The 27,341-nt window shown below is 41.0% G+C and overlaps 1 protein-coding gene and 1 non-coding gene across 7 annotated transcripts in view; one reads left to right on the top strand and one right to left on the bottom strand.

The window, feature by feature from the left end:
• The window catches only part of LOC122686751 (ATP-binding cassette sub-family C member 4-like), a 2,082,459-nt gene that overhangs the window by 613,160 nt on the left and 1,441,958 nt on the right, over positions 1-27,341 (top strand). Inside the window, exons 4-10 of one of the 6 annotated variants that reach the window (XM_043891993.1) lie at positions 8,247-8,471; positions 13,024-13,113; positions 14,154-14,317; positions 15,466-15,591; positions 16,992-17,241; positions 24,639-24,740; positions 26,833-26,922. The exons of the other annotated variants lie outside the window; for them this stretch is intronic. Coding sequence (XP_043747928.1) covers positions 8,247-8,471; positions 13,024-13,113; positions 14,154-14,317; positions 15,466-15,591; positions 16,992-17,241; positions 24,639-24,740; positions 26,833-26,922 — 1,047 coding nt within the window. The remainder of the gene's footprint in view (positions 1-8,246; positions 8,472-13,023; positions 13,114-14,153; positions 14,318-15,465; positions 15,592-16,991; positions 17,242-24,638; positions 24,741-26,832; positions 26,923-27,341) is intronic. 6 annotated transcript variants of the gene reach the window in all.
• Positions 4,578-4,639, bottom strand: LOC122687133. Its single transcript, XR_006339034.1, has one exon. It is a non-coding gene; the product is annotated as a U7 small nuclear RNA (small nuclear RNA).

Genomic DNA, 27,341 nt, shown 5'->3' with positions numbered 1-27,341 from the left:
AGGCTTTTAGGGTTTTAGGATTTTGAGATATGAAAACCTCTGTCCTATGAGAAGTGCTTCCCTGATAGCTCAGCTGGTAAGGAATCTGCCTGCAATGAGGGAGACCTGGGTTCGATCCTGGGGTTGGAAAGATCCCCTGGACAAGGGAAAGGCTACCCGCTCCAGTATTCTGGCCTGGAGAATTCCATGGGCTGTCCTGTGAGAACTGAGGAGTATCTCTACGTCTCAGAGAAACAAGTACCAGGCTAAGGAGCACTTGCCGGTCACCCCTAATTAGAACAGAGCAGCCAGAGAGTTCCCAGCATACTTGGCCCCTGTGTGCACCTCCACGGGTACTGGGGGTGGAGAGGACAGGTCTCTGCCTGCCCAGGGCCCTCAGGGTAGAGAGGAGGAGCCTGAAGCCTCTGCCTGGGCCTGAGTCACAGAGACCACCTCCCGGGTCATCAGGGCTTCTCTCTGAGAGGTGAGGTCTCCATGCTGGTATGTAAGTGGGATGACCTCAGAGAGCCAGAGTGGGTTCACCCAGTCCCTTCCCCTGAGAGGGGATGTGTGGCCGGGAGTTATGTCCTCTTCCCAGGACCCTTAGATGTGGCCCAGCCCTGTCCAATCACTTGGCCTTTGTCTGAGGCCACTTTTGCTGGTGGTCTCTGGTCCAGGTGGAGGCTGGGAAGCACATATTTATGTAAATCTTCACTTTGGAGCTCAGCTGATGGGCAAGAAGTAAACAGAATCCTCTGCGTCCTACAGTGGGCTCTGTGCCTGGACTCAGGGCTGGTTCCCCAGGAGCTGAGTGGTCTTTGCATTTATTCCCATCCTTTTCTTCCATGTGTCCCTCACTTTGCTCAACCCAGGAGGCTGAGGAGTGGCTGCTGGTGGCAGAGATACTGTGTGCTGAGAGCAACCACTGAGGGCCACACAGCAGGGGAGAGGAGGAGGGGGCACTGAGCCAAGCAGAAGGGGACCTGCAAAGCAGACCTGCTGTGTGCGCCCTGCTTGTTCCTGAGAGCATCACGTTAGCCATTAGGTGTTAGTAATATCCACAGTGATGACCTTGAGTTATAAATGAGGGTTTTATATCCACCTTCTTTTCTTTTTCTAAGCATATGTAAGTTTTTAATGTAAAATTAAAGGAACTTTTAAAATTGAAGTATGATTGGCTTACAATGTAATATTAGTTTCTGGTATATATCATTAGTGATTTAATATTTTATACAGTACATGATAAGTTTAGTTACCAACTGTCACCATGCAAAGTTATTCCAATACTATTGAATATATTTCCTATGTTGTATACTATAATCCTGTGATTTATTTATTTTTTACAATTTTATATATTAATTTTTTGTCCCTGATCCCCTTTTACTTATTTTATAATTTGGAGTTTGTACTTCTTAAGTTCCCTCACCTGTTTCACTTGTTCCCTCCACCCCCTCAATCCATTTTCTTTATGTAGTCAGGGAAGTAGGAGACTCTTTTTAAAAGATTGCATTCATAATGGTTAAACATTTTAGGAATCTGCTTAGAAGTGAAAGTTTAATTATAGTCTAGAAAATTTGGCTTTACATATGACTTTTCTCAAGAGTTTTTGTTCCACTGTGATTGCCTGTGAGCAACAATGAGTTTTCCAAGCCCTTTGTAAAACCAGCCTTTGCCATTAAGAATAGAGTAAATCTCTTACCAGGACTTCTAATAATAAAAGTGATGAAAAACTCTTCCTTAATGTTGGTTTCATAGCACTCTGAGCTGTTGTAGCTCATTTGGTTGTCCCAGTTGTCGTCCTAAGTCAGCTTCAATAATTGCCATAATGAGCAGTCTTGATTCATCTGAAACTCACCCTCACTTCCCAAGATTATTTTAAAGCAGTTCCAAGACATCATATCATTTTTATCCATAAATATTTTAGTACGTATCTTTAAAAGATGTGACATCTCCTCCCACTAAACGTATTTAGCATAAACATAATTATTATTATGCATAAATATTAACTTAATATCACCAGTATCTAGCCCATGCTCCCAGTTGTCTTTTCCCCTCTTCTGCTGGGAGAAGTGTTAAATAAGGTAAATTTGGCTGATGTAGGTTATACAGATTGCTTTTCTGTTCCCCTCCACCCCGTGCCTCTAGGTTGTTTGTCCTGTAGAGGTTCCCACAGCCTGGATTTGGCTGTTTGCTTCTCCCCATGTGTCAATTAACATGTTTCTGTGGCACCTTCATTGATGTTTAGGTCTAGAAGTTTGATTTAACTCACTTGGATTTTTTTCACCCCTTTTGTCTATGTAGGAGGTGGGGTTGTATACCTCCCCTTATGAGGTACATAACATCTTTTGTGTGTGTGTATGTGTGTGTGTGTGTGATATTAGGAGCTATTCATGATCCTTGCTCAAAGTCCAATAATTCATTAAGGGTTGCAAAATGGGGATATTCTAAGCTCTTTGGTTAACCCTGAATTAGGTACTTATAGGAAGAGTAGGGGAAAGTAGGTTTTTTTTTTTTTTTTTTTTCCACTTTTTAAACCTGTTTTCAAAATGATAAGTTAGTTCTTCTCTGGAACTACTGAGTTTTTGCTGTTGTTTGGTTTGGTTTTGCATATGTCAGTTTGAGCTCATGGATTTCAGCATTTCTGATCTGCTTCAGTCCATTTCATTTGCTGTGCTTGTGCCAACCTTTGGCCATCTTTGGGCAGTGGGGGTATACTCAGGTTGGGTCCTAAGTCTTTTGCACATACTCTAGAAGTCTTTGCTAGGTTTTTTTGTTTCGTTTTTTTGGTTTCTGGTGTGACAGGGTGTTTCTAACTCATTTTGTACAGCATTTGCTCCAGCCCTGGAATCATCCATTTCTCCAAGCAGCCCCGGCTTATTTTAATGTGAAATGGTATTTAAAGACTAAAGTCTGAGTGCTAGAGGTGCTTATTGCTCTTGGGTTTTGTTTCTTAGCTTTTTCATTGGACAAAGAATACATTTTTTAAGGTAAACAAATATGTTTATATGGGTGTTTCCAACCCAAGTCAGATGAAGAGCTTGTGTTTATACTTCATCCTATTGCTCTTACATCTGTATCTCTTTTCTCCCATCACCTATTCTTTGTCCCATGTCTCAGCCCAATTCTCAATGATATCAACATGATTATTCATTTGTTTTACTTTATAATGTGACTATTGAAAGCAATTTAAGATTTTTTTTTTTTTTTACAGTTCATTTTGTCTTCAGGTGGGTGTATCACACAGAGAATGTGCTTTCAAATTATTTTGTTTAAAATTTTGATAGTTCTTTTTTGTATGGTTCTGCCAACCAACAAGATGAATATATATTTAGGTACTTTTGTTTAATTTTACTCTAAAGTTTTAGGAATTGCTTTTTAAAAAAATTAATTGTTTTATAATTATAATTCTGTATAATGTTTTCATGATTCCAAAATCAAGAAAAGTCTATTTTTAAAGAAGGCTGATATCCTTGTTAGCTCTATTCTAATTCTCCTTCTCCTTTTAGAGGTAACTTTCCAGGTTAATTTTGATTCCTCTTTTTATTAATATTTTTAAATGTCTTTCTGAACCTTTTATTTTTCCTACTGTGCAGAATGAAAAATTTTGATTTTGTCACTGTAATCTCTGGACTTGGGTTTATAAAGATTTTTCTAGAAACATGGAATATGCCATGGGACTCTGGCTAAAACTCTTTGTGATCCTTGTAACTCCTTCAGAGCAGGTCGGTAATCATTCCAGGCTCAGATGCCGTAACAGTGCAAGAGTAGAGGTTAGCAGGTGCTTACATGGGGTTAGTTTCTGCATCCAGAATCTACAGGAAGAGGAATCTTCAGGCTCCACCCTAATCAGTTGAATCTAAACCAGTTTTTGGAGGCTGGGCCTCAGGCGTCAGAGTGCACTTATACCTTCCCAGGTGATGCTAAGGTGCAGTCAGGATGAAGACCACAGTGTAAAAGATGAGCGAAGGCTAGGATATCTAGAATCCTAAGGCTATGATTTCCCCAGATTCACTGCTTTTCCTCCTTATCTCTGGACTTTTCTCAACTCTATGTTTTGTCACCTTTCCCCCAGTTCTAATGATTAAATGCCTACTCAATTCTTCCTATAAGCTTACACTTTTCTGCTTGAATGTTTCACTCAAGCATTTTTCTTTGATAGCTTGTTTCTATTTTTGTGAGGTTTTTTTTTTTTCTTCCATGAATGAGATATGGGGAAGTTGGGTAAGAAATGTTTCAAGTACATTAACATGGTGGAGTAATTCTACCCACTACAGGAGTTCTAGCATCTAACCTAGCCATGCAAGAAGTTACCCTAAGAAGCAAAAGGTGGAACCCAATGTCAAGTGCTTTCAGGATGCTGAATACCAAAGACTCTATCAAGAAATGTCTAACTAGAGCTTCCCTGGCAGTCCAGTGGTTAAGACTCCATGCTGCCAATACAGATGCCTTGGTATTTGATCCCTGGTCAGGGAACTAAGATTCTGCATGCCCCATGGCGTGGCCAAAAAAATTCTGCCTCAGAGACTCAGACTCTCAGAGAATCCTGAATAATGGATGTTGTAATATTAAATTAGGCTCTTTTTTTTTTTTTTTTTTTAAGGGGCTTTCCGGTGCGAACCGGAAAACCTGCTAGACAAATTCTAAAAGAGCTGTAACACTTAAATTAGGCTCTTTTAAAGATCCTTTATGATTTCAGAGTTATGAAGAACTCTTGTGAAAGAATAAGAACTGTATTCTCAATTGGTTTGTGGAAAGAATATACATGTGGTCATAGATTGATGTCAAAGAGGAAGAGTTTAAGGGGGCAGTGTTTGACCTTGTTCTTGCTTATCCAGAATGTTTTAATCTGGTTAGTTTCATGGTTGATAATGAATATTTTCTCAGTTGTTTTATTTCTTATCAGTTGAAGGTGAGAATCAGGAGTGTACAGATGAGAGAATTCCTTGGTGGTGTCTGCCCGCACCAGTGTACACGTGTAGGGGCGGCTCCCGGGAATGGCTGCCGCCAGGTCTGTGTCCCCAGGGTGAGCCACAGCCACTCCTTGCCTCTCTGAGAGACTCTCCAAGGCAAGCAGAGTCTTCTGAGATTGGACCTTTCCTTGGGATTCACACCACCATTTCATTTGGAGTTAAAACTTGGAACAGAACATTGAGCATATGCAGGATAATCTTCTGGTAGCTGGAAAATCTTTCACCTGGTTTGCCTCAGCCAGTTTTACCAAATGCCAGAAATGGAAACATTCACAGATTACAAATGCTGCTGCCAGCTGTCCTGTTAAATGACTGCATCTCTAACCTTCCCTTGTATGTGGACGGCATGGATTTACTTGGTCTATCTTTGATGGCCTCAGTCACTTCTCCCCTGTGTGTTCTGGAAGCTTTGAAGAATCATATTTAATATGTGTATTCTTATTCTCTTTATGTGCTTTGGGGTTTTGTTTTCACAGTTTTGTGCTATTCTCTATTTTGTTTTCTACTTTTTTTTTGAGAGAAATTACTGGAAAATTGTTCTTTACTTGCAGTTATTTTTCATATAGAATATAGTATCAATTTTCTATTTTCAATAGTTGCAACTTACGCCAGAATGGAAATTCCTTGGACGTTATACTTTTCATTACTTCTCTGAATTGCCAAGACTGCTCCTTGCTGTAGGCAAAGTTGTGCATGTGTGCTCAGTCAGTCAGTTGTGTCTGATTATTTGTGACCCCATGGACTGTAGCTGGCCAGGCTCCTCTGTCCATGGGATTCTCCAGGCAGGCAAGAATCCTGGAGTGGGTTGTCATTTCCTCCTCCAGAAGATCTTCCCAACTTAGGGATCAAGCCTGCATCTCCTGTGTCTCCTGCATTGAGATGGATTCCTTACCATTGAGCCATCAGAGGAAGTCCAAAAATAGTGCTTAAGAGTAACAAATGACTCTCCCCTCAAATTACATCAGATAAAAGTGACAGTTCATGTTTGAAAACCTTTATCTTTTTGAAAACTTATATTCCAAATAAAGAATAATCATTGTCAAGGGAAAAAAAAGAATTGACAGATGAGTGGAAGATACATGCCATGAACTGGCATTATACCTTATTGAGGCTGTTGGTTCAACTGTTTTTTTCTTCTTCTTCTTCTTCTTTTTTTTTTTTAAGTGTTTATTTATTTAGCTGTGTCAGGTCTTAGCTGCAGCATGTGCGATCTAGTTCCCCAACCAGGGACTGAACCCAGTTCCCCTGCATTGTGACTGTGGAGTCTTAGCCACTGGGCCATCAGGGAAGTCCCTCAACTGGGTTATCAAGTAGGGTTTCTCAGTGAAAAAATCCAGATATGTTCAGGCTGTAGTGACCTGCCTTTATTTACACTCTTTTTGCTGGATTTGTTGCATTTATCCATATTCTCTTTGGTGAGTACCATTACTCTTGTTTCTCCTGTAATTACAAGGATATTAGGCTGAAATTGAGAGCTGAGTAACAGGCTCTGAGTAACATGTTTCCCGAAGAGAATCACAAGTTTCAGGGAAGTCTGGGATGGCAGATATTACCACTGGGCTTCTGGTGGTTTGTGGCTATAGCACTGGACTGCCCTTGGCAACACCTGGGCTGGGACTGCCCACGTGTACAGTTTGACCTTCTTGCTTCTCTGTGTGAGCCTCCACATTTCCATCTCAGGAAACTCTATAAACAATGTGCTTAATGATCCACTGTATGCCAATCCACTCTTCCATGAGCTCTCTTATGCCTCGGGATGGATGACAAGACATGGTGGAAATGTATCAGAACTGATCATTTTACTCAGGTCTGATCATCTTACTTATACTTCTTCAACTAAATAGTGTTCCCTTTATCCTCTATAGTAGATGAAAATTTCCATGACTTCATGGAAGGAGTAGCAGTTGGTACAGCGTGTAAACATGTGTGTGTGCATGCATGTGTGCATGTGTGTAGAACAAGACAGGAATGCTGAGGTTTAATGAGACGCCCATATGAGGGACTGAGCCATCTTTTGGTAAATATCCTGATCAGACACTGGTTGGATGAGCAGAAATGGTTAGTTTTTTTGGTGTTTGGTGTTATGTGTTCTCCTTCTCTTCTCTTGTGTGTGGGTTCCTCCACTTCAGACAGACAGAAGAAGCTATCAAAGCAAACCTGTCAGTTGCTTCCCCTGTCTGTGTTAGTAATGCAGGATTGCCAAAGAGGAAAAGCCCTGTTCCTGAAAGATTTCCAAAATTTTGGCATTTTGTCTTTTGAGAAGTCTGTGGAGGAAATGATGTTAAGGGCCAAGGGGTTTACTTTTGGTGACTTGGATTCATTGAGTGGTTTTCCTTGATGGTGGAGAAGGAAGGGGACCTGGGAAGAAGGGGACCTTCAAGGAGTGACTAGAGAGAGGAAGTAGGTTGTGGGGTGGAGTGGCTGTTTGGAAGGTAGGTAGGTGTTGCTGTTTCTTTGCCTTTTTCTTTGGAAAAGAAGCTTGCTTTCCCTAAGTCTTACTCAGGATAGAAGCCTCAGTGCAGCCTGAGTCAATTGGTTTAGCCTTGGGGAAGAGGTGATTCAGAATATTTCTTCCAAACCACCAACTGCAGTGGATGGTGGATGGAGAACAACGGAAGACATGATTTTTTAGCTTGTCCTCCACCACGTATAATTTTTTACTCCAAGGAACATTCCAGCTTCTAGAGGGTAGAGACATAGTGAGGCAGTGCTCCCGGGAGCTGAGAGCCTGCAGAGCTGCCAAGCCTGGTTTCTTTGTGGTACTCTAACTGAAGCTGGTTTCCATTCCCTTGATCTACAGACATGTGGAATTTGGAGTGGAAAAGAGTGGGTGTGTTTGTGCCAGGGTCTCAGTTCATAAAGATTCATGAAGAAGGTGATGAAAGCGTGTCTCCCATATGTGAACCAGGTTGACTTTCTATTGCGCTGGGACATTAAGAATACAGGGGACAGGGGCAGGCTGCCAGCAGGCTTGTTCATATGGAAGCAGATTTCTTCCTCTTCTTCTGCCACCTTTTCGCTTATTCATCTTAAGTCTCAGTTGCTATTGAGCCTGGTTGTAACATTTACTGAGCATCCACAGTGTACTAAGCACAATGTACTAAGGCTTTACTATCTTTGAATGTAAAATTTTGCTGTAAGGTTAAAACTGTTGCCTGCTTATCTTATAGGAGATAGAGGATCTACATATTTTTCTTTTAAATAAGCCATCAATGTAGCATTTTCTAATGCTAAAAGTAAATCTTGTGTTAAGAAAAATTGACATTTCTAATTAAGGTGTTTTTTTTTTTCTTTTAGGAAGGCACCAGAGTAGTTCAACCCATATTTTTGGGGAAAATGGTTAGTTATGTTGAAAACTACGATCCCGATGATTCTGCCGCTTTGCACGAAGCCTATGGCTATGCGGCAGGGCTGAGCGCCAGCGTGCTCGTGTGGGCCGTTCTGCACCACTTGTACTTCTATCATGTTCAGCGTGTGGGGATGAGGCTGAGAGTAGCCGTGTGCCATATGATCTACCGCAAGGTGAGTGTCACTTGATTCCACAGTGTGTACCTCCCCTGAGGGATCAGAAACATTTAGGGAAAGTTCTCTGTAAATTTCATAACTGTAATCATTTACACCTTCTTAGAGAAGCTTGCTATTTGCATCAAGCTGAATTTGTTGTTGTTGAAGCAAACTTTAGCAATAAATAATGAAAATTTTCTTTGAGATCAAGTGAGGGCTGCCCTTGATAACTTTTAGCTATAGGCTGTTACATAATACTCACTAAATTTGTAGTATTAAATTAATATTAAATTATAATTTACAGTGCAACAATGGAGAAGCAGACATAGAGAACAGACTTGTGGACATGGAGAGAGGGGAGGCGAGGGTGAGATGTATGGAAAGAGTAACATGGAAACTTACATTACCATATGTAAAATAGATAGTCAACAGGAATTTGCTGTGTGGCTCAGGAAACTCAAACAGGGGCTCTGTATCAACCTAGAGGGTAGGATGGGGAGGGAGATGGGAGGGAGTTTCAAAAGGGAGGGGATATATGTCTACCTATGGCTGATTCATACTGAGGTTTGACATAAAACAGCAAAATTCTGTAAAGCAACTATCCTTCAATAAAAAATAAATTACTTAAAAAATTAATATGAAATTATATATTTAAAATATTAAAGTAATATTCAAAAATAAGTATCAAAGGTATCAAGTTGATTTTCAATGTCTTCATGCCTAAATCCTATGGTGCTATTTAAAGAAAAATTTTGTTGCTCATTAAAAGCTTAATTTACATCAAATATTTATTTAAAAGTGAACTTCAGAGATTGGATCTATAAATCTATGACTAGAAGCAGAGGATGTATTTGAGAAAGGGAATAACTATGATTTTAAAAGACACATCTAATTATATTCAATGTAATTATGTTAATTAGAGAAAAATATAAAGAGAATTCATGACAAATATAGCCTCACTATATTCTATAGATGTGATTGCTATTAATGGTATTAAAGATATTAGTAGGGTATTTGAAATAAAACTTGAAATTATATACAGTTTTATCCATTCCCTTGTGGCTCAACTGGTAAAGAATCCACCTGCAATGCAGGACACCTGGGTTCGATCCCTGGTTTGGGACGATCCCTTGGAGAAGGGAAAGGCTACCCACTCCAGTATTCTGGCCTGGAGAAGTTCATTGACTGTATAGGCCATGGGGTCACAAAAAGTTGGACATGACTGAGCGACTTTCACTCAGAGAGAATTTATTGCTCTTCATTTAAGCTTTTATAATACAATATTTCCTCTTATCTTTAGTATGCATCATAGCACTTTTAATAAGAACTGATTTAATGTGTTCAGTGATTTTGTATTGAGGAATGCCATGAAATTATTCCATAGTTTACCCTGGTCTAAACTAGTAAAAGGTGGGAGGAGAAGGGGATGACAGAGGATGAGATGGTTGAATGGCATCGCTGATTTGATGGACATGAGCTTGAGCAAGTTCCGGGAGTTGGTGATGGCCAGGGAAGCCTGGCATGCTGCAGTACATGGGGTTACAAAAAGTTGGACACAACTGAGCAACTGAACTGAACTGAAACTAATATAAAAGGAATAAGAATTTCAGGTATCTTTACAAATGTATTGCCACAGATATATCAGCGTCAGGAGCTGAAGGGCTCTGTATAAACTTGATCTTGGATACCTCTTTACCTTAGACTGTTTGCTTTAAAAAAAAAAAAAAAAAAACAATCCTTATTTGACTGTATTGTAGCCTTGAAAATTTCCAAGAAAGTAGATCTTGTGTTGTCACTACACATGTAAAACAGGATAGCTATATTAAATAGTGGATACTTTAAGTGGTTTTACTATAGTAATCATTTCCCAGTGTGTATTTGTATCAAAGTATCTTTTGGTACTTAAACATATATAATTTTTATTAGTAAAATCCTCATTGAAAGATAAAACCAAACAGTTTAAATTGAAAATATTGCTTCTTTTATCTAGTTGCTACTTCCCTAGAGCTTCTGTTTCTTTGGAATACTTCTATCAGCAGAAAGTGAGATATTGTCTCATCTTTCCTTGAGCAGAGTCTTGTACATCCTGGGACTGTGTGAACCTGGAGACCTGGCATCTCACTGTCTTATTTGGCAGCAGCATCTGAGTTGGTTTCCTTCTGGGTGATGAGGAAATTGCTGTGGTGCCTGCATACTCCAGTCAGGGGTCTTCATTGTCATTTATCATCATCTTTGTTATTCTGTTGCATCTTCAACCATTTTGAACATGGATACTCAGATTTCCCTACAAATTGGCTAAATGTTTGTCATTTCTGATCATGCTTAACTCTCAAGTGAGTGATAGTCACTCAGTCGTGTCTGACTCTGCGAGCCCATAGACTGCAGCCTGCCAGGCTCCTCTGTCCATGGAATTCTCCAAACAAGAATAGTGGAGTGGGTTGCCATTTCCTTCTCCATAACTCTCATAATAATTATGAAATTTTACCAGAACTGCATTATGAAAACCTTTAGTTAGGTGTGAGCTGATGGTTTAGTCAAAGCTCACTCTTTGCTGCACAGGTGAGCAATTGTCCACCTGTTTTTCTTCCTCTTCCCTCTAACACTTTGAAATCTTGCCTTTTGCAAATGTGATCTGACCTGGCACATTGGCTTATGTGAATGTAAACATCTCCCAAGAAGTTCATTTGCTGGCTTGATTTTACCTAAAAGTTTATCCCTATATGAAGTCAGGGATTGTGGAAATTACACCATCGACATAACCTGAAATTCCAGAAACCTGGGAAAGACAAATTTCCTCATGCACAGCCTTGCATCTAGAGTCCTGCTGTTATAGAAACAAGACACTTCTTTGCAGGTCACAGGTGGGCTGATTCCTTAGGGCAAAGCTGGTGCTGCCGAGCAGCTCTGAAAGGCCCCTCTGAACGTCTGTGGTTCATGCTCAGGCCCCACCTCCTGATCCCTGGTCCTGGGGAAGAATCAGATTGGGTGTTAGAAATGGGATGGCTGGTAAGCTTGTAGTTGTAGCTTGTCTACATCGTGGATTCCAGGCTGGGTCAGGTCTCCAGGAGATCTCTAAGGCTGCATGTCTTCCACTCCTAAAATGGCCCATTCAGCATTTTCATCCTCTTTTTCAGCTGAATCTTGAATGATCCTGTGAGAGGTATCGTGTATAAAAATGACTTGCCATTTAATTATTAATACATTGCCACAGATTTGGTAAAGTTACTTTTGGCTTTTGATCATTGATTTTTTATTGTGGTAAAGTATACACAACATAAAGTTTACCACTTTCATTTGTTTTAACTGCAGCATTTGGTGACATTAAGTACATTCACATTGTTCTGTGGCTATCACCATTATTCATCCCTGGAACTTTTTCCCAAACTAAACCTCCATACTCATTAAACACTAACTCTGCAGCCCCTCTCCCCTCATCCAGCACGATTCTACTTCTGTCTATGAATTTGGCTTCTTTAGTACCTCATGTAAGTGGACTAGTACACTGTTTGTCACTTTGTGTCTAGCTTATGTTCTATAACATGATATCTTTAAGGTTCCTCCATGTTGTGGCAGGTGTCAGAATTTAATTCATTTTTAAGGCTGAACAATATTCCATTATAGGTCTATAGAACATTTTGTGTGTTCGCTCATCTGTCAATGGACAGTTGTTTCCACCTTTTAACTATGGTGAACATTGCTGCTGTGAATATGAGTGTACAAATTATCTGTTCAAGTTTGTATTTTTAGTTTTTTTGAGTATATCCTTAGTAGTTTAATTGCTGTATTGTATGCTAATTTCATGTTTAATTTTTTTAGGAACTTCCATATTCTCTTCCATTGTGGTTATATCATTTTACATTCTCACTTGATCATTGGTTTTCTTCTTTAACTTGTTTATACAAACTATAAACAGAGTTTATAAAAACATTTTTATAAACTATGATAAATCAGTGGCTCTAGTTGGTGGTCTGTTGAAGCAACTCCTGGTGTCTTTTCAGGTTCCTCAGATCTCTAGGGCATTTTTCTTACCAAATAAAGTGATTGTGCAACACGGGTTGTGTTTTTAAGTCAGCAGACTGATGTTAAGACCACAGTTTCCTCACAGAAACAATGTTTTGAACATTATACTTTCTCATTTTGGAATGAACAAACTAAGCCCAAAGTGTTTAAATATTTTCACCCACAGAATTAATGATTGAGCCCAGATTTAGATAGTCCAAGTCTCCAAATTGCTTTCCTTAAGGCAGCCTCTCCATGCTCATCTAATTTGGCTTAAAATTGTTTAGTTGTCTCTTAAGTGCAAACCTACACCCTTTACCCTTGTGAAACAGGTCGGGGGGATTTTGCTTCTTCCTCCTGCTCCTCCCTTTGCCGTCCTTGAAGGCAGGGCTGCCACCACACTGAAGAGTTAAAGGCTGAATGAGGGTTCCTAGAGTCCTGCTGTCAGGGGTCATCCTCCACCTGCTGACACCACTCAGGACCCCAGAACACATGATCCAATGTGTTATGTTCTGAGATGGTTTGGTATCACCTTAGAAATCCAGTTCTCTGTCTCCCTCTCTCATTTCAGGCCCTTCACCTGAGTAGCTCGGCCATGGGGAAGACCACCACAGGCCAGATAGTCAACCTGCTGTCCAACGATGTGAGCAGGTTTGACCAGGTAAGCTGCCCCTGAGGGATTCTTTCCATTTCCTGTCTGTCTCACTGGGTTCAACTTATTGGGGTGCCAGGATTTGGTGTGGGCCAGGATTCCACTGACGATGTAAGACGAAGGTTCTATTTATCCAACTTTCATTTCTCTGTGTACGGTTCAGATGTAATTGTATGTATTGTTCTGTAAATGAGAGTTTTGTTTTTCTAATAATAAATAGGCAGCAGTGTTCTTGCCCAGCTTGGTTAGTGTCCCTGGGGTCCTCCTGGAGCGGCCCTTCTTGGCACATGGTGTAGGTGTTGCTAGACTGTCTTCCTCCTCCTCTGGATGATGAAGGCCTGGTGGGCAGGGATTGGTCTTTCTCCTGAGCCCTGTTCAGTGCCTGCTACATAGGGAGCCTGCGAGGAATATGCCAAGTGGGTGGCCCCCAGCCAGATACAACCTACCCTCTGTTGTCTCCTCAGTCTTTTTTCCACTGACCTTATGAATAGATCACATGACCCAGGGTGTTGTAGCTGTTGGTTAGATCTGTGTTACACTAGACGCTTCTCTTTCAAATATTCATTCATCAAACATGAAGTAAGACCCCTACTCAGTTTCGGGGATGAACAAAGCTTAGTTTCTGCCCTATAGAAGACACAGCCTATCAGGGAGGTAAATACAAAAGTAATTACTGGAGAGAGTGGTAGGTACCATAATATAGGGTTTCTGGGAGGCTGGGGAGTCCCAGGGGAGATGGGGACTAAACTCTGGGACTAGAAGCATTTGAGAAAGCCCTGAGCTCATCCGTGGTGTAGACAAAATCAACATCTTCCTTCAGTGCTATTGGTCGGGTTTTCCCTGGACATACCTTAGGGTGGCCCTGTGTTGCCCTTGAACAGTGTCATCTGGAGTGAATGCTTGGGTTTCTGCTTCAGCAGGCTTTAAAATTCACTGAGATTATTGCTGTTTAGGTTCCTGTCTGTTTCTTCAGAGCAAATTGTTTCTATACTGTGTCCCTGGTTTTGTTTTTATACCATCCCAAGATGGCTTTGTCTTTCTCTCTTAAGGTAACGATGCTCTTGCACTATCTGTGGGTGGGGCCACTGCAAGCTATCGCAGTGACCACCCTGCTCTGGATGGAAATAGGAATGTCGTGTCTTGCTGGGATGGCGGTTCTCATTATTCTTCTGCTTTTGCAAAGCTGCTTCGGGAAGTTGTTTTCATCACTCCGGTAAGAGAAACACTGGTTTTAAAAATTGATAATATGTAAATGGTAATATCCACAGTCTTCTTGATGCTTTTGTTCAAAAACAAGACAGATGCCTTCTCTGGTCTCATTGTGTGGCTTGTAGACCCTATAGGCTTAGCTAGTTGAGTCTCCAGCCTTAAACTGAAGGCAGTCCTGAAACAGGAACAGTGAAGGCATTCACTGTCTCCTCTTGGCACCATATCTAAGTAAGTAGAATGTCCTTCATCAGAATTCACCCATAGCCAAGTTATTTAAGTATTGTTAATAGTACTAATCTTAAAGGCCTATTTTTTGCTGTATATATTTTTTGTTATGCTTGTGCTGGAGCCTTTTCATGTATTATGTTCATGTTTCCATTAAGTTATAAGCACCCCAAGGGCCAGGCTGATCTTCATTGTGTCTTTATGAAGCCCCACATTTACAGCAGCACATGTAATAGAAAAGTGTCTGATGGTGAAGAGCCTTCTGCTGCTGAGTTAGACCTGAAGCAGGTCCCAGAGGGTTGGAGGTGGGTGGTTGTCAGGTGATGGGGATGTTGTTCTATTTGAAGCTCACTGAGCTCTTGTGTGTGCAGGTCTGTGCTTGGTGTCTTCCTGTATTTGAAATTTCCTTTCCTGTCTTTGCCATGGAGAGATGCTCCTTATCCTTCAAGGCCCTGTTCCAGTGCTACCAGGTCTCTGAAGCTCTTCTTATTCTCCTTTCCTGGTGGAATTAACAGCCCCATCTTTTCTGCTCCCCAGAACTTCACTCCTATTTTATTATAGCACAGTCACTGTCTTCCTGGTAGATTCAGGTGCCTCTCTGCCTTCCCTACATGCCTGTGACCTCTTTAAGCAAACAGTTTGTATATGACTCATTTCAGGTCTTCCTTAGTCGATGCTTCATGTTCTCCAAGTTACTTCTTGAAATGGGCTGAATGGTTGACTTCCTAATTGAAGCCTTTTTTTCCGTTTGTACTTTGAGTAGGAACTGCCTGTATTCTAAGTGCAAAACAGCTGTAGAAAATAATTTGATTCCTAGCCACCACCACCCCCAAACCACCCCACCCCTACTCTGTGCCCACTACCGCTGCTGAAAAGAAAATTTGGGCTGTGGTCACTGAGGCTCATCTCTCATGTCTGTCTGCTTAGGAGTAAGACCGCAGCTCTCACAGACGACAGGATCAGGACCATGAGTGAAGTCATAACTGGTATCAGAACAATAAAAATGAATGCTTGGGAAAAGTCATTTATAGACCTTATTACCAGATTGAGAAGGTAAGCTTGTATATATAGATGTCACCCCTTATTTTCATGCTTTATTTCCTATTCTACTGAATGCTTTAGATGTCTTACCAAATAAGTATTTAAGTTCACCTTCACATTAAGGTGAACTTAAATACTTACTATTCACTGCATCCCCCACGTGTTGCAGGAGGGTTCAGTAGAATAGTGGAGATATCAATTAACCTGTTCTTCCATTTACCATCTTCTCAAAGGAAATGTATATATATATATATATATATATATAATATATATATACATATATATATATATATGCTTCTTACTTGTATAGAAATGAAATTCTAAGTAGTTCTTAATACCTCAAATTCTAGTAAGCAATGCTTTTACGATAGTATTTGAGACAATGACATACAAAATAAAATTGTAATTTATGTTGATGGGGCACAAATGAGATTATACAGATTGGATGTACCTGTACCAAACTATATGAATCACTATTCTTTGCCATTGTCGTGCTTAGTTGCTTGGTCATGTCCAACTCTTTGTGATCCCATGGACTGTAGCCCATCAGGCTCCTCTGTCCATGAGATTTCCCAGGCAGGAATACTAGAGTGGATTGTCATTTCCTCCCCCATGGGATCTTCTTGGGGACTGAACTTGAGTCTCTTGCATTGCGGGCAGATACTTTACCATCAGGAAAGCTCATGAATCACTATTATTCATTTTAAATGGAGCTATGAAAATACTGTTCCTTTTGTTTTGCTTCATGTTTGTAAAATGTTTTTCCATCTTTTATTTAAATATCTGATGAGCATTTCTCTGACCCCACCTGGTCACCTCTCACTTTGCACCTTTGTGCGGGTCCCTCTCTCTGCTGGAAATACACTCTCATCTTCCTACTTCTCTGGCCTCCTCCAAGCGTGACTGACTCCAGCTCATCTTCAGGGTCCATGTGTGTGTCACTTGCCTTGACTCCACTGCTCCAAGTTACTTATCCCAGCTCTGGGCTCCCTTGGGGGCTGTGCTGACCGTCTCTGTCTATTGTCTCCCAATTTTGTGGTTGCTAATTCTCTTTCCCCACAAGTTCATGAGTGCCTGGAGGGGACAGGCTGCGTCTTTCTGTGAGGAGCCTGGCACAGGACTTGTAATTATGAATGTTTGTTGGATGAATGTTCAAACCCAGTCAGATTGACCCAAGATGTTTGAAAGTATGACATTAAGCCTCCCCTTACTTGAAAGAGTGAAGTGGTGATGCAGTGTGTGGTCCTGGCGTCAGGCAGAGCCCCAGGTGTACACTGTGTAGTGTCTCCATGATGTGAGGGATGGTTTATCTTTATCTGTGTTGACTCCCTAGAAAGGGGGACTCACACAGGGCAACTGAATCCATGTCTTTGATGTTTCTTATAAAACCTATGTCCTACTCTCTTTTACAGACAGGAAATTTCCAAGATTCTGAGAAGTTCCTACCTTAGGGGCATGAATTTGGCATCATTTTTCGCTGTGAGCAAAATCATGATATTTGTCACCTTCATCACCAGTGAACTCCTGGAAAACCTGGTCACAGCCCGCCAAGTATTTGTGGTGGTGACGCTGTTTGAGGCTCTGCGGTGTTCGAGTACCCTCTACTTCCCCATGGCCATCGAGAAGGTGTCAGAGGCCGTTGTCAGCATCCGAAGAATTAAGGTTTAGTGAAAAATAACTTTTTAAAGTTACAGGCGAATTTTACCTAAAAACCTCCTTTATGTGGGGTCACTGTGAGCCAGTTAGGTGAGGTTTAACTCTTTCAGTGCCAAGCTGGCAGTCTTTCCAAAATATATGTATTCCCTTCTTTTCTTAGGTAAAGTGTGTTAAAATTTCATAAGACCCATGCTCATTTAGGGCCGGTAGTATAAATAGCAGCAACACAGGCTCTTGACATGCAGTGATGGCTGCAGGATGATTAAAATGTCTAAAAGCAGGAGAAGCAAACAGATGCATCTGCTGTGCTGACTGGGATGACCAGGCAGTGACGGTGCACAGTCCTGGGGTGAGTGACTAGGATTCCTCTCTGGGCCGGGAGGGGAGGAACTTGCTGAGAAGTCCTGTTCCCTGGGCAGGAAGAGTGGCCTCAGATTCACTTAGTTCTCTGTGTTTAAAAATGGATTCTTTACTCTACAAATTGTTTTTTCATTGATTTCTGATCTCTGCAGTTTTTTCCTGTGCTTATTTTACTTAATGTCTAAGCCTGTCTCTAGCTGCCCTTTTCCTTTCAAACATGTGATTCCCACCATACCTCTTGTCTCCTTTTTTAAACTAACTGTCCCTAAATAGTCAGGGGCAAATAATTTTTATCACGAAGTCAAGGGCCTGTCACACAGTAGGTGATAAAGTATTTCTGTTTAAAATGAAGATTAAATCAGCTCTGTGAAAATGAATGATTTATTATGACCTCATAGGCCCAAGAGGTCTCTGTTTTTCTCTAAGTGAGGAAGGGGGACCCATGGTGTTGACACTGAATGACTCTAATAGGATTGCAAAAGATCTCAACTTCAAAGCACTAAAAGTCTTCAGTGATTTTTACATCCAGTCAAATGTGTCTCTGAGGTTATAATGTTCACAAAGCAGCTTTAGGTTTTCCATTACCAGCCACTGTGAAGTCAGTCTCTTTGGCTGCAGTTCTGACATTGATGCTTTCCTGCATAACCTGTTCTGGGTCTACACTTCATGGCTCTAATGGCCATTTAATTTCAGCTTTTTCATCAGACTGTGTCCTGGAGAAAAATCCAGCTAGCACTTCTGGCGCCTTTATAAGCTGATCATGTGTTGAATGGGATCCCATTTAATCCTTGAAAGACTGTGGCATCTGTCCCCCTCAGAGCTATTATTTGTGGAAAAGTGCTCAATAAATTTAATTCTTCACTTAGTGCATAATTTTCCTTTCCTTTCTTTTTTGTTTGAAATTGGGGAATTTCCATTCTAATATACACACATTGAGTATTGATGTCTTGGTTACATGCTTAAGCTGAAACTATATTTGATTCTTTCTAGACCAGATATATAACATATACATTACTCCCCAGGGTCCTTGGTCTTTTTAATCATTAGAAATTGATAATAGGCCAGACGAGAAATTTAAGCAAGGCTTTGTTGAGGCTTGTACTGCAGCACAAAGTATGAAAACAAGAGACTGATGCCCCGTTGACTCTTTGAGAAGATTGGGCTGGTTCCTTAAATGGGGTGAGGATAGGGGAGGTTTGGTGGTTTGAACCACAGGGGTGACTTATGTGGTCTGCCCCCCGTCTTGTAGTTGCCATGTGCCAAGATCGTACATAGTTCCCTTCTTTGCTCGCAGCAGCTCAGAAATGGCAGTTGGCTTGTGGTGTTTTTGTATCTTACTGTTCATGATTGCCTTTCCATGTGTGCAGGTATATTTAGTCCCTACGATTTCTTTGTATTTTGTTGCTCAAGGAGACATTTGTCCAGATGCAAGCACTCCCATAAAGGGTCCCAGGTTCCGCCTGTCTCATCACCTTTTGCTTGTTGCTGTGTCAGCTTAGACTATGTAAGGCTGTAGCCATGCAGTCAGTGGTTGAACTTATTTGAACAACCATGCAGTCTGTTCCTTTAGCTGATACCCTTGATGGGCTGACTGTGCAAGGCTCGGTTTTAGTTGGACGTGGGACTGTAAAGGTGCATGAATGATGTAGTGTCTCCCCTCTGTGTCACTTAATATTCCTCAGGGGATTCAGAGGTAGGGAGGGCAGTGCCAGCTGTGGGTGTGCTGAGCTGGTTCCCAGTAGGGTTAGTATTAGAGATGGACCAGAAGGAAGGATGGGGTCAGTAATCAAGGTGCCCAGGCAAAGGCCACCTGGGGAGTGTGGACTTAGGTGCTGTGGGTCACTTGGGGGTGTTAAGCTTGTGGACACTCAGAGATGCTGTAAGGAGATCAGAAGGCGGTTGTATTGGGTTGCAAAGAATATAATCATTGCAGCCAAAGATGGAGAAGCTCTATGCAGTCAACAAAAACAAGACCGGGAGCTAACTATGGCTCAGATCATGAACTCCTATTGCCAAATTCAGACTTAAATTGAAGTAGGGAAAACCGCTGACCTAAATCAAATCCCTTACAGTTGTACAGTGGAAGTGAGAAATATATTTAAGGGAGTAAATCTGATAGAGTGCCTGCTGAACTAAGGACGGAGGTTCATGACATTTTACAGGAGACAGGGATCAAGACCATCCCCAAAGTCAGCTTTCTTATCTCTCCTTGCTATTCTTTGGAACTCTGCATTCAAGTGGGTATATCTTTCCTTTTCTCCTTAGCTTTTTGCTTCTCTTCTTTTCACAGCTATTTGTAAGGCCTCCTCAGACAACCATTTTGCTCTTTTACATTTCTTTTTCCTGGGGATGGTCTTGATCCCTGTCTCCTGTATAATGTCATGAACCTCCATCCTTAGTTCAGCAGGCACTCTATCAGATCTACTCCCTTAAATAAATTTCTTACTTCCACTGTATAATTGTAAGGGATTTGATTTAGGTTAGTGGTTTTCCCTACTTTCTTCAATTTAAGTCTGAATTTGGCAATAGGAGTTCATGCTTGGGGCTGGTGCACTGGGAAGACCCAGAGGGATTGGGTGGAGAGGGAGGTGGGAGGGGGGATCGGGATGGGGAACACATGTAAATCCATGGCTGATTCATGTCAATGTATGGCAAAAATCACTACAATATTGTAAAGTAATTAGCCTCCAACTAATAAAAATAAATGGAAAAAAAAAAAAAAGAAAGCTTTCCTCATTGATCAATGCAAAGAAATAGAGGAAAATAATAGAATGGGGAAGACTAGAGCTCTCTTCAAGAAAATTAGGGATACCAAGGGAACATTTAATGCAAAGATGGGTTTGATAAAGGACAGAAATGATATGGACCTAACAGAAGCAGAAGATATTAAGAAGAGGTGGCAAGAAAGAATACACAGAAGAACTGTACGAAAAAGATCTTCATGACCCAGATGGTGTGATCACTTACCTAGAGCCAGACATCCTGGAATGTGAAGTCAAGTGGGCTTTAGGAAGCATCACTACGAACAAAGCTAGCGGAGGTGATGGAATTCCAGTTGATCTGTTTCAAATCCTAAAAGATGATGCGGTGAAAGTGCCGCACTCAATATGCCAGGAATATGCCAGTTTTCAGTTTAGAAAACTCAGCAGTGGCCACAGGATTGAAAAAGCTCAGGTTTCATTCCAATCCCAAACAAAGGCAATGCCAAAGAATGCTCAAACTACCGCACAGTTACACTCATCTCACATGCTAGTAAAATAATGCCCAAAATTAAGCCAGGCTTTAGCAATACGTGAACTGTGAACTTCCAGATGTTCAAGCTGGTTTTAGAAAAGGCAGAGGAACCAGAGATCAAATTGCCAATATCCGCTGGATCATTGAAAAAGCAAGAGAGTTCCAGAAAAGACCTATTTCTGCTTTATTGACTATGTCAAAGCCTTTGACTGTATGGATCACAATAAACTGTGGAACATTCTGAAAGAGATGGGAATACCAGACCACCTGACCTGCCTCTTAAGAAATCTGTATGCAGATCAGGAAGCAGTTAGAATTGGACATGGAACAGCAGACTGATTCCAAATAGGGATAGGAGTACATCAAGGCTGTATATTGTCATGTTGCTTATTTAACTTATATGCAGAGTACATCATGAGAAATGCTGGGCTGGAGGAAGCACAAACTGGAATCAAGATTGCCGGGAGAAATATCAATAACCTCAAATATGCAGATAATACCACCCTTATGGCAGAAAGTGAAGAAGAACTAAAGAGGCTCTTGATTATATTGAAAGAGGAGAGTGAAGAAGTTGGCTTAATGCTCAACATTCAGAAAACTAAGATCAATTAACTCAGATTGGGGCCCGTCACTTCATGGCAAATAGATAAGGGGAAAAAGTGGAAACCGTGGCCGACTTTATTTTTCTGGGGGACTCCAAAATCACTGCAGATGGTGACTACTGCCATGAAATTTAAAGATGCTTGCTCCTTGGAAGAAGTTATGACCAACCTAGACAGCATATTAAAAAGCAGAGACATTACTTTGTCAACAAAGGTCTGTCTAGTCAAGTCTATGGTTTTCACAGTAGTCATGTATGAATTTGAATGTGAGAGTTGGACTATAAAGAAAGCTGAGTGCCAAAGAATTGATGCTTTTAAACTGTGGTATTGGAGAAGATTCTTGAGAGTCCCTTGGACTGCAAGGAGATTCCACCAGTCCATCGTAAAGGAAATCAGTCCTGAATATTCTTTGGAAGGACTGATGTTTAAGCTGAAACTGCAATACTTTGGCTACCTGATGCAAAGAGCTGACTCATTGGAAAAGACCCTGATGCTGGGAAGGATTGAAGGCAGGAGGAGCAGGGGACGACAGAGGGTGAGATGATTGGATGGCATCACCGACTCAATGAGTTTGGGTAACCTCCGGGAGTTGGTGTTGAGCAGGAAGGCTTGGTGTTCTGTGGTCCATGTGGTCGCAAAGAGTTGGCCACAACTGCGTAACTGAACTGAACTGTCTTGGGTTTAGGGTCAGTGGTGGTAGGGAGGGCTGAGGAAGGAACCTGAAAAAGAAAAGTTGCATTGCTGAGATGACTAATGGTGAATGAGATTCTGAAGTTATGTTGTTTCAAGAGGAAAAGAGAGTTGGGAGAGAGATGAGTTGTGTCAGAACAGATGAGAGCTGGTACCTGGCTGACGATGGGAGAGGTGGTATGGAGAGAGAATTCAGGCTGCGGTGGTTGAAAACCTGAAAACACGTCCTCAGGCCACTGTCTGTCCATCCTGCCTCCTGATGGACACGGGCTCGGGGACAGTAGGAGTCACTGCGCTCAGTGTTAGGTTCTCAGTGAGCTTGGATGAGAGGAGGAAGGAATGAATGTATTGCATCTTCCGCCAGCTGATATTTGAGAGAAATGCAAGAATCCTGTCTTTCTTTTCCTGCAGAACAGTTTTCACATTCAGTTTTTACCTGTTCTTCTTTTTAAGTAAAAGTTTGCAATCATATTTATGACTCTGAGGCTTGATAGATGGGATGTCAAGATGTTTAAGATAGTAAATTACTATTTATGTCTTGTTTTCTTTCTCAAGCATCCTCAAGTGCTTGTTTCAGTTGCGCCCCCCCCCCCCCCCACCCTGTAAGGATTCAGTTTGCCTGTGAGTCCCAGAGGTACACATGTTAAAGCTGCTTACAGGGTTCATTTGTTTTTCTCTCATGCAAGAATCCTTGTGAGGCTCTGTATGGATTTCCTGGGGCTGCTGATACAAAGTACCATAAACCACGTGGCTTAAAACCAAGGGACTGTATTGTTTCACAGTCCAGGAGGGTAGAAGTCTGAAATCAAGGTGTCAGCAGGGTCAGGATCCCTCTGATCTGATAAAGGAGCATCCTTTCTTGCCTCTGCTAGCTTTGAGTGGTTTCAGGCAAAACTTGGTATTCTTTGACTTGTAAACCATCACCTCAGCCTCTGTCTCCATCATCAGGTAGCTCTTTTTTTGCGTGTCTATCTGTCTCTGCATTTCTCATGAGGACTCTGGTCATATTGGATTCAGGACCCACCCTACTCCACTGTGATCTCACTTTAATTGATTACATTTATAACAACCAAATTTCCAAATAAAGTCACTTTTTCAGCTAACTGGGCTTAGGATGTATCTTTTATGGGGTGATACAACTCTCCCCATAACTAGTCCTCTGGCTAGTGTGAACCTCCGTGGTGTTGGGACCCAGACTCTTTCTCTCTTCTTATGTTACTCCATTACATGTGACCTTGACCCCACTGGCAGCCCCCAAGGCCCAGGCTGGGGCGGAGGAAGGTCCTGGTTGCTGTCACTCCCCACTGCCCTGGATTTAGTCACGTGGCTGCTCTTGTCTGCTCAGGAGTCTAGAGACAGAGGGTCTCCTTCCAGGCTGCCATGTGCAGGTAAAATCCGGGGTTTGTTACCTCAGAAGGAAGAGAGGAGGTTTTGAGGACAGCCAGCAGTCTCTGCCCCATGTTCACAGCCTTGGGGACCTTAGGGAGTGGGAGTGGTCTAAGTTGTTTGTTCAATTTCTCTATTGCTCTAGCTTTTCTCATTGAATTATGTCTAGCATTTGCAAGGCAAGAGAGAGTTTTCTTGCATGTGTTCGTCAGCTTTGTAGAAATTTATAAGACTTCATTTTTTCAGCTACTTTGCATCAATTAAGTGATATAGAAGATAACAAGAAGTGGTAGGTGCAGCCATTCCAGCTGTGGAGGAGAGAGGGCATTGACTAAGGAGAAGAGACAGTGGCTGTGAAAAAATGCTTGTAAAATATTTTTTAAGGCCTAGAAACTTAAGACCATTTTCTTTTTAGAACAATGACTTAAATGATAGTTAATGACAGGCAATGATACTGATGTGACACACACAAGGAGAAAAGCATTGTGTATAGGGTTTGCACTCAGAGTCTCTGTCGTTGGTCTTGTGTTCCTTCCTGTGACACCTGATTCCTGATGGCCTGGGGAGGGCCTTCCTCTCTGTGTTCTAGCAGTGTTACATGGTGCTTGGCAAGTGGTGGGATTCAATTAGTATTTATGAAATAATTTCCTACCAGCTCACCTGTTTATTGTTGGTAACACAAAAGTAAAACAATAAAAATGTCCAGATCCTAAATGTATTTGAATTTGAAGCCATATTTTCTTCTTAGAGAAGAACCAGTACACTTGTTGAGAAAGTAACAAAGATAACCTCAAGGCCAGAAACTCTTTATCTATTTTATACACACACACACACACACACACACACATACAAATACTATATATATGTATGTATATGATATTATATATATATATATGCTATGCTATGTTATATACTTAGATGTACATATACTATAATAATAGTATATTACATACTATATACTATTTAATATTTCTTATGTGAACCAAGACCTAATAAAATTCATTTGTAAAGTGATAGGTAGGTATAAATGATAGGTATAAAACTTTTCATTGCCAATTCCAGAGAAGCAGTTGTTTCATTTGTGCTTTGTTCTTGCAATATAAACATTCTATGGTTTACCTTTTTCTGTAGAAATTTCTGTTACTTGATGAGATAACACAGTGCTACCCTCTGCTGCCATCAGATGGTAAAACGATTGTGGACATGCAAGCTTTTACAGCTTCTTGGGAAAAGGTACGAAACCTTCCATTCCAAAATTATGACTGCTAAAAGACAACTGTGACATAGATTTATTGGAGAATTTTGAGATTTTACACATACTATAAAATGTGACTTGCTCATTTACTGAGAATATGTTATAGAAATTCTTGGAATCAGGAATAAGGTTTGCAATGAATGGAGATCAAGTGTAAAATCAGCCTCAGTTATTTGACATGTTGCTCTTTTTCTCATTTTCAAGAGAGCTTTCAATGCATTAGCGCATGTTGAACTTAAAGTATGTAAATAATTTTTATTTTTAGTTTATTTTTCATTTTGTTTTATTACAGAATATTAAATATAATTCCCTGTGTTATACAATAGGATCACCTTAAACAAAAGAATTAGAGCACAAATACATCTTTTCTTGAAAACCCAGATCTAGTATTTTGAGCTGAAGTGTGAAGTGTCAGTCACTTCACTTGTCTCTGAGTCTTTTTGAACCCGTGGACTGTAGCCCACCAGGCCCCTCTGTCCATGGGAATGGGTTCCCACTGCAGCATTTCTGTTGTTGTTGTTGTTCAGTCACTCAGTCATGTCCAGATCTTTGCAACTCCATGGACTGCAGCACGCCAGGTTTCCCTATCCATCACCAACTCCTGGAGTTTGTTCAAACTCATGTCCACTCAGTCGGTGACACCATCCAACCGTCTCATCCTCTGTCATTCCCTTCTCCTCCTGCCTTCAATCTTTCCCAGCATCAGGGTCTTCTCCAATGAGTCAGCTCTTCGCATCAGGTGGCCAAAGTATTGGAGTTTCAGCTTCAACATCAGTCCTTCCAATGAATATGCAAGATTGATTTCGTTTAGGATGGACTGGTTGGATCTCCTTGCAGTCCAAGGGACTCTCAAGAGCCTTCTATAACACCACAGTTCAAAAACATAAGTTCTTCAGCACTCAGCTTTCTTTATAGTCCAACTGTCACATCCATACATGACTACTGGAAAAACTGTAGCTTTGACTACACAGACCTTTATCAGCAAAGTAATGTCCCTGCTTTTTAATACACAGTCTATGTTTGTCATAGCTGTTCTTCCAAGGAGCAAGCATCTTTGATGATGCATGGCTGCAGTCACTGTCTGAAGTGATTTTGGAGCATAAGAAATAAAATCTGTCACTGTTTCCACTTTCTCCCTTTCTATTTGCCATGAAGTGATAGGACCAGATACCATGATCTTAGATTTTCAAATGTTGAGTGTTAAGTCAACATTCATTCTTTTTCACTCTCCTGTTTTACTTTCATCAAGAGGCTCTTTAGTTCCACTTCATTCTCTGCCATTAGAGTGACGTCATCTGCATGCTTAAGATTGTTGATATTCTGTCAGAATTCTAGATTCCATTTTGTGATTCATCTAGCCTGGCATTTTGCATCATGTAGTCTGCATAGAAGTTAAACAAGCAGGGCAACCATATACAGCCTTGACATTCTTCTTTCCTAATTTTGAACCAGTCTGTTGTTGCCTGTCCAGTTCTAACTGTTGCTTCTTGACCTGCATACAGGTTTCTCAGAAGGCAGGTAAGGTGGTCTGGTATTCCCATCTCTTGAAGAATTTTCCACAGTTTTTTGTGATCCATACAGTCAAAGGCTTTAGTCAATGAAGCAGATGTTTTTTTCTGGAATTACCTTGCTTTTTCTGTGATCCAACCGATGTCAGCAATTTTATCTCTGATTCCTCTGCCTTTTCTAATTCCAACTTGTACATCTAGAAGTTCTCAGTTCACAATGCTGAAGCCTAGTTTGAAGAATTTTGAGCATTACTTTGCTAGCATATGAAGTGAGCACAACTGTGCAGTAGTTGGAACATTCTTCTGTCCATATGGGAATCTAGTAAAAGAAGGAACCTTCCTAAGTCAGCTAAAGCTGCCTCAAATCCCCAAAGAGATAAAATTTGATGAAGAAGCCTCCAGGACACAGTATCTTAAAATAGGAAAGAGAAAAATATGTGTTATATTTTGTATATCAATTATGTTGATTGTTGTTATATTTTCCACTTTCTAAAAAAAAATGTTGTGACTTTATTAAAATGGGTAAATTAAATTGAATTAAATCAAGAACTTTAATTTGTAGGCATCAGAGACCCCAACACTACAAGGAATTTCCTTTACTGTCAGACCTGGTGAACTGTTAGCTGTGGTCGGACATGTGGGAGCAGGAAAGGTAAGTTATGGTGGTGCAACACCACAGCCCCTGTTAAATTCTCAGAATTGAGCCCAGATCTGTGTGTGACTCAGTTTGCACTGAGTGTATCTAGAACAGCATCTCTCTAGGTGTGTTCCATCAAACATTCATTTTACACGAATGTTTCATGGCCAAATAAATCAGGATAAATGCACGCTGTCTTTTCCTTCTTGATGCTTCAGATTGCCCTTTTAGGAACTGCCTGTGGGGAATTTGGATGTCTAAGTGAAGGAAATTATTTATGTGACAGCTGTTCAGTATATACAGAGACAATGGGGACTTCTTTTCATCTTAGCGGCCCTTCCAGGATGTCTGGAGGTCATAAAGGCTCTTCCCTGAAGCTTTGAGCATTTCCTCCTGTGACTTGACGTGATCCCATCAGTGCATGTGTAGTGAAT

This window comes from Cervus elaphus, chromosome 30 (genome assembly GCF_910594005.1).
Source record: "Cervus elaphus chromosome 30, mCerEla1.1, whole genome shotgun sequence".
Lineage (NCBI taxonomy): Eukaryota > Metazoa > Chordata > Mammalia > Artiodactyla > Cervidae > Cervus > Cervus elaphus.
Note: the sequence above shows the minus strand (reverse complement) of the source record. Positions and strands in the feature narration are given on the sequence as shown.